The 13504-nt window shown below is 37.1% G+C and overlaps 1 protein-coding gene across 11 annotated transcripts in view; it reads left to right on the forward strand.

Annotated features, from left to right (window-relative positions):
• The window catches only part of LOC123529976 (FERM domain-containing protein 4A-like), a 184167-nt gene that overhangs the window by 134078 nt on the left and 36585 nt on the right, over positions 1-13504 (forward strand). For 8 of the 11 annotated variants that reach the window (XM_045310634.2, XM_045310635.2, XM_045310624.2 and 5 more), the window contains 3 exons: positions 640-744; positions 2907-3048; positions 3659-3836. In XM_045310634.2, the coding sequence (XP_045166569.2) occupies positions 640-744; positions 2907-3048; positions 3659-3836 (425 nt within the window). The remainder of the gene's footprint in view (positions 1-639; positions 745-2906; positions 3049-3658; positions 3837-13504) is intronic. The other 3 variants (XM_045310625.2, XM_045310628.2, XM_045310629.2) reach the window with 3 other exon arrangements.

A 13504-nucleotide genomic window follows, 5' to 3' on the forward strand; every position in this document is an offset into this window, starting at 1 on the left:
GTCACTTTTCTATCAAGTTTCCCTTTCTTTTTGTTACTGTTATCATGTAGCTTTCTGTTACCTTTCTTTTACATTCTTCATCTTTCCATTACTCCATGTATCTTTCTGTTACCTATCTATTGCTTTCTCCACCTTTCAGTTATTATTTTCTTTATCTTTTTGTTACTCACTTAAGTCTTCAGTTACATTATCATTACTTTCTCTATCTGTATTTTGCTTGATCTATTTGTCTTTTACTTTCTGTTACTTTCTCAGTCTTCTGTTACTTTTCTATTACTTTCCTTCTTTATTTATCCTTTTTCTTTGTCAACTTTTTCTTTATGCATTTTAAATGCCTAGCTCCAATTTTTCTGATTAAGGCACCTTCTTTCAGTTGTTTCATTACTGAATTATACAAGATTTTCACTTCCTTTAATATTCAGAAATAATGTAGATTTCATCATTTCATCTAAAAAAAGAACACATAAAAGTGTGTGAATTTTGTCTACTAACACTAAATATGCTTTTCATATGTAAAAGGTATATTTGATAGAGGTGTGAATATTTTTTTTGTAAAACATACAAATATAGCCATATAGCTGGAAGACGGTGCTTTGATTTTTCTTGCTTGTATATGTTTCTTTCTTTCTGTCTATATAGTATAGTACACACATTGAGCAGTTTCAACTTGTACGAGGACGCAATACGGGAACGAGTCGAGGATTGTGATGATCTCTCTGAGGCAATAACTGACCCGTCAACTCAGTAAGTTTGCAACTTGTAAAACATTATAAGGTGATAACTAACCTGTCACCTTAGTAAGTTTGCAACTTATAAGGAATTTTTAGGTGGTATTTGTCACTGTCACACGTAAGACGTTATGAGGTGATAACTGACTGTCAGTTGTGTGTGTTTTCAACTTTTAAGGCATTTTGATGCAATAACAGACCCATTGAGACAAAAACTGGCACATTTGAAGCAATAACTGACCTGTCAGTGCAGTATGTTTTCAACTTGTAAGACATTTTGATACCTATTTAGTTAGCCTATTAATTGATGTTTAACACTTCAGTATTATGAGTTTCAGATTACTCCCACCCCTTACATTCAAAGTCTTTAGATTGAATGGGTATGAGGTTTATCCTGGCTCAAACATTAGTTTTAATAAAAGTTGTTTGTAGGATTTGATTGAGTCTGCAGCAAGTCAGCGGGTGATAAGCTCCCTGTTTGATGACACTGCTGAAGGATGATAACAGAAAAAAAAACCTACATAATATAACTTGATTGATCATCCAATCAGAATGCATATTGTAGTCATTTCACATCAAGATAAGAGGGCTTTTTCACATTTATCTACATCATTTACCGAGATTGTCAAATAAGCTTGTCAAATTTACAGTGAAGATAATACATAGGGTAGGTAATTGTAGATGGAAGTGCCAGTCATCTTAGTGTCTCACATAGATTCATTATGTACAGTGTCTGGTCAGTCTCCCCTCCATATTGATTAAATACGTCTATTTCCAGTTCCGATCATAGACAGTGTGTTTTGTTAGAGACAGTAATTAAAAAATCCCCCACGAAGGAGATAATTGAAGAGACTAGAGCTTCCAGTTTGTCACTTAGTATTCAAATATGACTGTCACCAGAGGAACATTCTAATTTGAATTCACTTGTTTATATCAGTATATTCACAAATCTTGAAAAAAAAAACAAAAAAAAAAAAAAAACAAAAATTGGGACACTTGTCGTATTTGCACTTGGGAGGTCACAGTTTTTGTTATTCAAGAGTTCTAGTAGTCCAGCTTTAAACATAACAAAGAAACTTACTTTATTGCAAAACTGGTTAGTGAAAGTAAAATACAGTTGGTGTAGAAAATTCATTGTAATAAGAAATAATTAAAATTTTAGGTTTAAAAGTGAGCAATTATAATCCTAGCATTAAAAAAGTGGCCTCCACATCTTACTTTTGGCTGATTTCCTCTTTCGGAAAAAAAAGAAGAGAAAATTGTTGTAAGTGTTTAGTCAGGGTTGTGCGAAAATTGTAATTTTATTACAAGATAGAAGATTGGTAATTTCATTACAAGATAGAAGATTGGTAATTTTATTACAAGATAGAAGATTAGTAATTTTATTACAAGATAGAAGATTGGGGTGGGCAAGGTGTTTATCTGCTGATTTTTTAAGGTTTTCTCAGTTTTGGTCTTTGAATAATCCAATACTAAGTCTTGCTTCTGGTAGTCATGTTTTATATGAAAACTTTTTTCATGATCAAAGTTCAAAAACAGTTTGAATTGTTTCCCTTGGTCTAGTCAAGTTTTGATTGAATTGTTGAAGATTATGCATGAAATATTTAATCACTCCTATCATAGTTACATTCTAGCATGTTGTTTATATTATGGTTTTTATTACAGCTGTATCATTGTTTAAAACTCCATTACCAGCTTGAGACAATGTAAAAAAAATTACCGATACTGATATTGTATAGGTCTCCATTGATTCTTGACATAAATATGTTATTCAAGTTTTTTTGTTTAGATATAAGTTTCTATAAGGGCTTGATTATAAAGTCTTTCTATGGTTATCTTGAGAAATATTTTTCAGCTGTCAGTTTATGAAACATAATAATTATATTGAATTCCCTTTGTCTTTTTGCTTGATCATTAATTATTTTCCAAAGCCTCCACTGCTACTGGGGAAGTTATAAGTTTCTTTTGGAAAAATTGAAATAGTTAACTAATTGTCATTACAGAATTATATACAATGATATTTGAATACACAAACAGACCTGTATGGTCACTGAATAATATAACTGTTTTAGCGTTTTATGTGTAGTAACAGCTTGCTTATAACAAAAACAGAATTTAATTTCCTTTTGAATATTTCATCTTAACAATGTATAAATAATTGTGGTTTCTGTGTTACAGGGTATCAGTAAGCAGACGGACATTTGGTCCAGGGAATGTGAATGTTCATGCCTGGTTTGGATTAACTCCACAGCTTACAAAATGTATTTGGTCAATGGCCGTGGATCAACATCAGTTCTACCATGAAAGAAAATCAAGCAAGGTATGTCCTAGTGATAGTGCCTGAATGGAGGTGGATTTTCATTTCATTATTTAGATAAATTGTGACACAGCTGTTGCATACACATTGTTGAGATGAAGTCGTGAAAACTGTGTGAAGTTGAAAAACAAAATGTGGAAAGTCAGCCTTCATTCATCAAGCTTAATATTAAATCATATTTTATCACGCAGTTCTTGTCATTGGCAAAATGTTCTTCGGTAACAGTGTTGTCGTTGCAGTTGCAGATTTCCGTATTCAATATTCAGAATCATTTTAATGTACAAATAGTTTTTAAGTTACTACATTGTTGCACAGATTCCTTTGAACATACGGTATTTAGCTAAATATTTCTTGTTCTGAAATTCGGATGGTATTTAATTTCTCTCTATTCTTATATTTATCTTGCTGTATTGTTTGTATATAACAATGTACGATTGTGTTACATTGTTGCAGAGAACATTATCAATGATGAGAGCTGCTTGCTGAGACTGATCGATCAGTGTGACATTGCCTCTGTCTCCCTATCTTCTTGTTTCATCGTCATAACTATGTTCGTCTTGCAACACTATTTTATTGCTAGATTTATTGTTTTGTTTGTACAATCCTGCATTAGTGCAGGGTACTGATACACCTTGATTTACAGACAAGTCTGCCATCAGTACGGAGTGTGAGCGAGCTAGCAACTGAACTTTCCCGCAGCACGTCTTCACTGCCGGGGTCACTGGGCTCGGACATCAGCCGCAGCGGAAGCTCTGCCAGCCTGCCTAGTCTTGGTGCTTCAAGATTTGATTGTAAGTTGTTTCACTGTATATAGACAAGAGAAAATCCTGTTGCTAAATTTGTAATTACTTTTTCGAATGGTATGGGCGTGAATGAAGATAATGATGTTCAAAATTACATTTAAAAAGCATTTAAGACATTGTTACAAAATTAAGAAAACTTGCAATTGAGAACTAAATTTGTAGTATTTCACAATACATACAGAGTTGGCAAATGGGCTATAATGCAACATAACCTTATCTGTCTTGCTGTAATTGTCTAATGCTGTCACAAGGGAAATCTTGCAGATCTTTGGTAGTGATTGCAAGCTCCCATAATACTCATGGCCTTTAGAAATCTTACATTACTGTTGAATTTTATTAATGCATTCTGTTGAACCAGTAGTGTAGTATAGAGAATCTGTAGTGTAGTGCTGAGAAACTGTCATTTAATATTTGAGCAAAATTGACATCTCAAAGAAAACACATCTTGTGAGACAAAACTGCTAGAAGAACAGATGCAGTGGTCCAGTGGTAACAGTGCCTGACTACTAAACCAGGGGTCATGAGTTTACCCTGTACTCTTTAAATTTAGGTAACATTTGGGTAAGGCTCCCTTATATGAGTGCTTCACACCTAGCGTGCCAAAGAACCAGGGAAGCTTCTGGACTGGGAGTGTCTTCTGTATCTTGCACAGTTCACCAACTAAAATTATAATCAGTATTTTGGAGGAGTGGCCCATATAAGCCAACAGAAGCATCTATAAATAAGCTTCCCAAAGTGCTGCTATAGATTTTTGGACAATGTTTTCATCTTCATATTTGCATTTTTATGGACAGGTGTTAAAACAGATTATGTTCATTGAAAAAAAAAAATATGATCTTCATGTGAATTGTGTTTGGGTGAGACAAGATAGTCTGCTGTATGATCATTGATCTCTTTGATTACCATTTTGCATGTCAGTTAATGCTATAGATCAATTACATGTTGCATTTTGACAGGGGTTAATATCATTTACAAGTGGAATTGTTAAACAGAATTGAGAGGAGTAATTTAGTTATTGTTTAAAGTGCAACATACACCACGAGAGATTTTTACCCTGGCATTATTTTTGTAAATGAATGAAAATTAACTTCCATGTAGACTTGCGTAAGTTAAAGACATTAATTGTGTATTATGAATAAAGAAAGGAATTAGAGCATGGTAGATAAGTGGTTGAATGTTGGTTAATCTGTTAGACAGGTTGTTCCTTAACACTGTAAGTGTATGAAGGTTTGACCCTCTAGTGAAATGTTAATTGTCCAATAAACATAAAATAAGCATGTTGAGGATCTAAGTGTACAGTACTAGAGCATAGGCTGTTTGAGTAGAATTTCATATTTCTTAAAAGATGACTTAACCCTTATCATGCTGGACACGATTGATTCTGCCTTTGCGACCAGTGTAGATAACTGTACTGTCCAAATTGAAAGATGGGCAAGTTCATTATAGAAATTTAGCAGGATAAGTGTTAAGATTGTTGTTTGGTTGTTGTAAAGTGGAAATTAGGGCCAACTCTTATTGCGAGCTGTTGTGCACAGTTAATATTTATTGTCTCTGTTGCAGACAAATCTGAGAAGAAATAGTGACATTATTCTGCAGGAGAAAATGAAGTATAATGTCACTCTGTAGGGTATGATGTCACTCTGTAAGGTATGATGTCACTCTGTAGGATATGATGTCACCCTGTAGGGTATGATGTCACCCTGTAGGGTATGATGTCACCCTGTAAGGTATGATGTCACTCTGTAGGGTATGATGTCACTCTGTAGGGTATGATGTCACTCTGTAGGGTATGATGTCACTCTGTAGGGTATGATGTCACCCTGTAGGGTATGATGTCACCCTTTAAGGTATGATGTCACTCTGTAAGGTATGATGTCACTCTGTAGGGTATGATGTCACTCTGTAGGGTATGATGTCACCCTGTAGGGTATGATGTCACATGTTTACTGTGTGATATTCCAGTGAGGCAGCACTGTAAAAATTGTGTTGACACTGTCCTTCATATAACTGAAAAATTGTTGAAAAGGTGCTATGCTGAACTCTGAACACACATAAGTGAAGAGGTCACTTAAATTCTAGCAGTTTTAGTCTGACAGCTACATCAATCAAACTTTCATAATGTTTTTATATTATTATGTCTGATTAAGATTAGTCCAGATACAGTTTCATCTGATCTTAGTGTCTAGGTCATTTGGAAATTACATTAGTGGCATTGATATCTCTGACAGACAGGTGTCAGCCACCTCGCCCACAGTGGAGGTGATTCCATTAGTTTACACTAATTTATGGTTGATTATGAAGAAAGCTAAAAGCATTTGAATCATGGTGAAAGAATCAGCTGTGGTATGTTATAAGGCAGGAACTCGATAAACCTTACAATCTCTGAGCCCTTTACCTTATCCTTTGTACCGCTGGTCTGCGGGTCTTTCAGTATATTAACCCTTACCCTGCTAAATTTCCGTAATGAACTTGTCCATCTTTTAATTTGGACAGTACCATTAATTGTTAAAAGGAGTGATTACCAAAAATATGCTTACTGAATGACAAACAGTGCAGATCTTGATCAGACTGCATGGATGTGCAGGCTGATCATGATCTACACTGGTCGCAAAGGCAGAATCAATTTTGTCCAGCATGATAATTGAAAAATTAAACGAGACTTACCTAGTAAGGTGAAGTTTAGTTGTAATTTCATCCAACACAAACTCCCTAAGGGGTCACACAGAGATGACGCAGCCAGCAGCAGGAACTCATCAGTCTTTAGAGTAGCAGTGAAGATGTTAACGTGTAAACGACACATCTTCACCTTTGGTATGTTTTATGAAGAATCATAGATGTGGGATGGGTTGGGAGGGTGTGTGACCCCTTAGGGAGTTTGTGTTGGATGAAATTACAACTAAACTTCACCTTACTAGGTAAGTCTCGTTTAATTTTTCAATTTCATCCAACACATAACTCCCTAATGGGGCCTCACAGAGACTTTAGAGATGGTTCTTCATAATAATAAATCCCGAATCAAATAATAACTACACAATGAATTTGTAATCATTTATAATCAAACCTGATGGTATGTTAATGCACAGAACTAATGTCTCTCTGATATATAACTACATGTAGTACACCTGTAGGAAATAAGTCTATTGTCCTAGAATTGCATCTTGGACAGAAAACTCTGTCTGCTCAATTGGCTTGTTATAATACCGTCCAAACACCTTTGCATTAGACCAACCTGCCGTATTGATAATAGTCTGCAGTGGTACGCCTCGCAACTTTGCACAAGATGTTGATGCTGATCGGGTGCTATGAGGCCCGAACGAATTGTCTATTCCAGCTTTAAGCATTACCTGTTTCACCCAACGAGAAACCGTGCTTTTGGACACAGGTCCAAAGGGCTTTATTGTTGCAATCAACAGTTTTTTATCAGACCTTAGAGTTTCAGTTCTTTGTAGATATTCACCCAATGTACTGACAATACATAAGTTAGTGTCCTGCGTATATGCCTTGAATTGCATTGGAGCGAGGTGTGTGCCCGGTTTAGACTGTTTAAGCAGATGATTTGGCAGGATGGTAATCTTATCATGTGATATCTTGATATCATTTACTTCAATTAAATGTAGAGTTTGGCATCTCTGTGCCGACAATAAAAGAAAAAGCATACATAATTTACATGTTAAATGCAGTAGAGTTGAAACATCCATTGACTTTAGATATTGTAAAACATTGCTGACATCCCATGTAGCGGTATATTTTGGCAAGGCTGGACGGTTTACAAAGACTCCCTTCATGAACCTTGTGATCTCCTCAAAGCTATTGATATCTATGTTGCTACAAATCTTGAGGAAACTACTAATTGCTGATCTGGCTAGACCAAGTGACCTGTACTGCAGCCCATCAGCATATAAACCTGATAAAAACTCTAAAATATGGTTAACATGGGGTTGCAGTGGGTTTATGTTAGATCCACAAAATTTAATCCATTTTTTGAGATATGTGTCATACTGCCTTTTGGTACTGTCCCTCCAGGATTGGAGTATGAGTTTGCGCGCCATTTTTGGGACACCCCTTCTGCGAAGGATCGTCCTGATACATGAAAAACTCCTAATTTGAGTTTTTTGAGAGGGTGTATTCTGTCTGGCTTGTGTGGAAGGAACAGAATCCTCTGTGGATTTGGGAGCCGAATAGGTTGATCCATGATGATGCGCAACAGATTGGGCCACCAACATTGCGTTGGCCATATTGGCGCCACAAGAACTGCTTCCGCCTCGTCCTCCTCTATTTTTTGCAGAATTCGTGGGATGAGACTGAAAGGAGGAAAAATATAGTACAAGTGATCTGTCCAGGTTAATGCAAAAGCATCAATGGCTAGTGCGTTTGGGTCAGGCTTTCGTGAAACATATTGCGGTGTTTTGTGATTTAACCTAGAAGCAAACAAATCTATTGAAATGCCCGGAAACCTAATTTCAATTGATTGAAAAATTTTAGGTTTCAGCGCCCATTCCAGGTCATCATTAACTGTTCGCGATTGTTCATCTGCCTCAGAATTTTGTTCGCCTGGCACGTGTGCCGCAGAAATGTGAATATTTCGTGCTATGCACCAAAACCAAATGTCTCTAGCTAAAGCATTCAATTCATGCTTTTTCCCCCCTAGGCAGTTCACGTAGGAGCAAGTAGTGGTATTGTCTGTAAATACTCTGACATGTTTGTCTGAAATATCTTTACAGAAGGTCAGGACTGTAAATTGAAAAGCTTTCAGCTCTAAAATGTTTATGTGTAAGGACTGCTCCACAATAGACCACTCTCCGCCAGTACGGACATTGTCATTTTTGTTATACGCCCCCCATCCAAGTTTCGAAGCATCAGAATAAAGGACAAGTTTGGGTGGACCTTGTGACACTTTCTTATAGCAGAGGGGGAGGTTGGAAATCCACCATTCTAAAGAGCTATGAAGAGAATGTGGAATAGTAAAGAAGCTGTCATAATTCCCTTTGTGTTTTCCTAACTGGATTTCTTTCACCTTTTCAAGGGGTTTGTAATACAACGGGGCATACTGTACTCCTGGTTCGGTAGCTACCAGTTTCCCTATTAACTTGGAGAATTTTCGAATAGTGATTCTTCTCTGAGAGAGCAGACTTTTGCATAACTCTATTACCTCCTGACATTTCTCAGGAGTAAGCCTAATTGTCATAGTGATTGAACATAATAGAAACCCCAGAAACACTATTTGCTGACAAGGTCTTAGCACAGATTTGATAGGGTGGACTGTAAGCCCCAATGAGTCCATAAGCAAAACGGTGTCTGTTATGTTTTGCAGACAAGTATCATATGTTGCACCTTGCAGGCAGCTGTCATCAATATAAGATGAGCTGATATGACCAGATTCTCGCAAAGAAGCAAATACAGGTTTTAATATTTTAGTGAAAACCCGAGGTGATGTTGTTAAGCCCATAACCAAAGCAGTGAATTGGTATTTCTGGTCCCCATGAAAAAATCTAAAATATTTTCTATCTGCTTGTTCGATAGGAATTGAGTAGAATGCTTCTGAGAGGTCAACCGAACCAAAATAACATGCAGGTCTTATGGCATTAATAGCTGACTGAAGGGTTTCCATTTTGAAATGTGTATGTTGCATGTGATACTCATTGAAATGTTTAGATTCAAGATGACCCGTACTCCATTGTCCTTTTTTGGTCGTATAAATATGTTTGAAATGAACTCTCCCGGGTCAGTGTCAAAGACTTTTTCAATTATCTTGCATCGTAAAAATCGTTCCAGTTCTGTGTTAATTTTTTGCTGCTCTTCGAATGAGAAAATCAGTGGTCTTGGAATGTGTCGCTGTCTAGGCTCACTGTCTAGTTCTACATTATAGCCTTTAATTGTTTGTAAAATCCAGTTATCGCGTGTCAGCCTATGCCAATTTGCTTTGTAAAGTTCTGTTTTTCCAGCCACAAAGTTTTCCGGTGTATTAATTAATTTGAACCCGAAGGTACCTACTGTAATCACATCCTCGTGTGTTGGTATGGACGTCTTTTGGCTTGCCCTTGCATCTTCTTCCTCCTCTGTTGATGTTGATGTTGTTGTCGTTGAAGATGAGGGGGAGCAGGTTTCTGATTGACAAAACGATGTGTTGATTGGCGCTGATGTTGGTAGGGCCTGCTCCCCTTTCGGAATAAAAAAGGCTTTTGGCGTGAAGTGGTGGTTTGAGTCTTTGGTCCTTCAAGTTTTTTGATGATGTCCGACACGTCGTCTCCGAAGAGAAGTGTTGCAGATGGGGCATTGTCACATGCTGCCCTGTATTTGGGGGAGTACCTCCTGTCTTACCCTGTCTGCTCTGGTAGCATTTGTAATTTTAACATTTAAACAGAGAATTTTGAAAGCGTCCATGATGCATTCAGTTGCAGCAGCATTTCTATCTGATTTTAGAATCTCAAGTGCCTTCATGACGGGAACCAAAGCCAAGGCATAATTTGACAGAGACTGTTGGAGTGTAAAGTCCTTTATTCTGCTATCTCTATCCAAATCACGCCAGAAAACTTCGTTGATTTTAGGCACCTGTAGATTGTCCACATTTCTAGGGCGTTTGTATTTTTCTTTCAGTTGTTGGAGTTTCTCCTCATCCCGTTTGTCTTTGAGTCCCCGTAAAGCTTTGTTTGTTATTGAAGCTATGTGCTCCCCTACGGCGTCCCCGGTCTGTTCTTGTTCCTTAAAAAATTCGGCAAGTTCGACTAACATATCTGAAGTGCCAGGTGCTCCCGAGTCGGCCATAAATTTCTGCAACTCATCGTCCGTATCGGTCTCATCGTCGTCGGCAGACTCGCCAGACGCCGAAATTAAATGAACATCGGCGGTAGATTTTGATTGTTCCGATGTCGATTCATCTCCTGTAGATTTTTCCTCAACCGCCGCCGATTCATTTCTAGTAGATTTAGTCCCTTTTGCGGCCGATTCGCCAACCGCGGCCGATTCATTTCCGGTAGATTTCGCCCCTTTTGCGGCCGATTCGTCACCGGTAGATTTCGTCTTTTTCACGGCCGATTTATTGCCGGAAGATTTTCCCCGTTTTGTGGCCGGTTCGTCATCGTTTTCTTCCTCATTTTTTCTTTTCAGGCTATCTACATCCTTACGTATGCCTGCTACGGCCTCCGCCAACGTTTTTATGCTGCTACTGGCTTGCGAAAAAGTACTTAATTGCCTTTCGAGGGCCTCAACAACTTTGTCCACTTTATTAGGCGCATGCGCACTGGAACTCTCGCCTCCGCCCTGGCCATCGGCCAACTCCATCACGTGACGTCTGAAAATTAATATCCACGTGTTTACCAACTTTCTCAATAAGATCATCTCAAACAATCGTACGTCTTAAAAGCAAATAAATAAATTTTCTCATACGTTTTTGAGCCGACGACGGTAGCGTCATGATTCGGCCATCGGTACAATAATTTCCCTTTCCACACGAAAATCTATTTTTAGATTTATCGTGGAAACTGTCTCCGGACTTTGATGGCAAATCTCCGCGAAACGTTGCCAAACCCGTTAACTGTATTATTTTATAATTACAGAAAGTTTCTTATGCTGCCTTGACCTCGATTAGTCTCATTACGTAACGGCCAAATTCCGTCCCGGAACATCGAAGCAGACTTGATGCTCGGTCACGTGGCTCGACAGTTTGGCAACGAACATTTGATAGCAAATGCTCCAATAAGGTTGATAATTCTACTTTAATTGATAGCAATTTGATCCATAACTGCGCGAGATAGCTCGCCGATCTACTGCAACAATGATAGCATGATGTCGCAGTATTTTGCAATTCGAGAGGAACTTCATGACGAAACCAAACAAGAATAATAATTTGCAAGACGATGCAAATGCATAAATCCTGTGAAAATCGGAAAAATAGTCTTACCTTAAGTGTCCGTGGATATCCAAAAAATAAATATATATATTCCTGTCCGATTTTGAATGTTGTGATTCCAATGAAATTTAAATTAACACAATTTTTGTTCAAAATTTTTCTATACGACTGATAGGCCCTAGCTGAAGCCTCGTTCTGATGAGTTCCTGCTGCTGGCTGCGTCATCTCTGTGAGGCCCCATTAGGGAGTTATGTGTTGGATGAAATAATAAATAAACAAGTGAAAAATAGAACTAGTATGTTGGTAAAATTGTAGGATATTTTATGACCTGTGTTATATTACCATTGTAATTGTTTGAAAAAACATCTTCACATAACTTAGTATTCTCAAGTTAAAATGTTTTATTAGCATTGTAACATTGTAATTGAGAATACAAAGTTATATGAAGATGTTTTTATTGAGTGTATCATTTTTCAGGAAAAATGTTGTCTCTATTATGATAATTTCCAAAAAATGAAACTCAGTAATGCTGTAAAGGTTTCAAAATGTATATTTGTTCAAACAGACGGACTTAATGTTGGATGTGTAATTATTTAATTAGTTGACAATAGTATTAATTCTAGTGGTTTGTAGTTGATCCAGGATTTCTTTTTGTATGGATTGACAGCAGCAAAATGAGTATCAATAAATGTTTTTGCTAAATACTGTTTAATGTTGGGCAGTTTTCTAGATTTTATTTTTTATGCACCCGGCATCTACTGATGCGGGAGGCATAATTATAGTGATTTTCCTGTCCGTCCGTAAGAGGTTAACCAAATGGGACCGTTTCGTCTAGCATCAATACCCCTTACTAGAATGACTTGATACTAATGCAGATGTAACCTGTGACCATTCCTCATCTTCAGACATCACCTGACCTCAGTTTGACCTTGAACTTGACCTTGTTTTGGACTTAGGTTGCTTTGTATCGACAAGGATGCCACTGGCGTTTATTGAACGCAGCTTCTTGTTTTCACTAGACATGCCCCATACCAAAATGTATGCATTTGTGTTTGTATGTTAAAGAGGCATACCCTATAATTTACAGATAATTTATAATTTTACATAGAATGACACCAAACCCAGATTGCTGGACCTTATTGTTCACCTACAATTCTCGTTTTTCTGTCACTTTGGTTTAGTGCCACTGCAACACCTACAGCGCGCTTATCCAGGCGTAGCAGTCGAAAGGGGATAGATAGCAAGCTAACAAGGGTACTGTTTGATAGATATTGAAATGCTTTATTGTTCATACAAAAAACCTTTCAACGATTATCGGTCTTACTAATGTAAAATTTAAATCAGATATATTTCTTGTTGTTGTTGTACAATAAGTTTTGGATGGATAGCGATTTATTATAAAATGTCACTATATTGCTGTTTACATGCCTAAAATGACATTTTTCAATGCAAGTTCTTCTGTGAAATTTCGTTTATTTGTTATTTTAGGTTCATTTAGCTAATAATATAGGTTTTCTGTATCTACTCCCCTCCTTATAGGGTTTACCCTTTTAAATTGCTCTACTGAAAGAGTTACAGTTCTCTCCCCTTTGACAGTCTCTAGCTATGCAACTGGAACTCTTGAAATATGTTTTAGTACAAATGTATTTAGAATATTAATCAGCTGTAGGTTTTTTAAACAGATTGGCCTTGAATGTTTATTATTACACTGGTCTGTGTCTCTGTTTAAGCCACTGTAATTGTTAGCTGTCAAGATAATGTATTTTTAAACAGGTGTTTAATACTGTTTATGGCTTGCTAAATGGTATGG

Source organism: Mercenaria mercenaria, chromosome 13 (assembly GCF_021730395.1).
Source record: "Mercenaria mercenaria strain notata chromosome 13, MADL_Memer_1, whole genome shotgun sequence".
In the NCBI taxonomy this organism is placed as follows: Eukaryota; Metazoa; Mollusca; class Bivalvia; order Venerida; family Veneridae; genus Mercenaria; species Mercenaria mercenaria.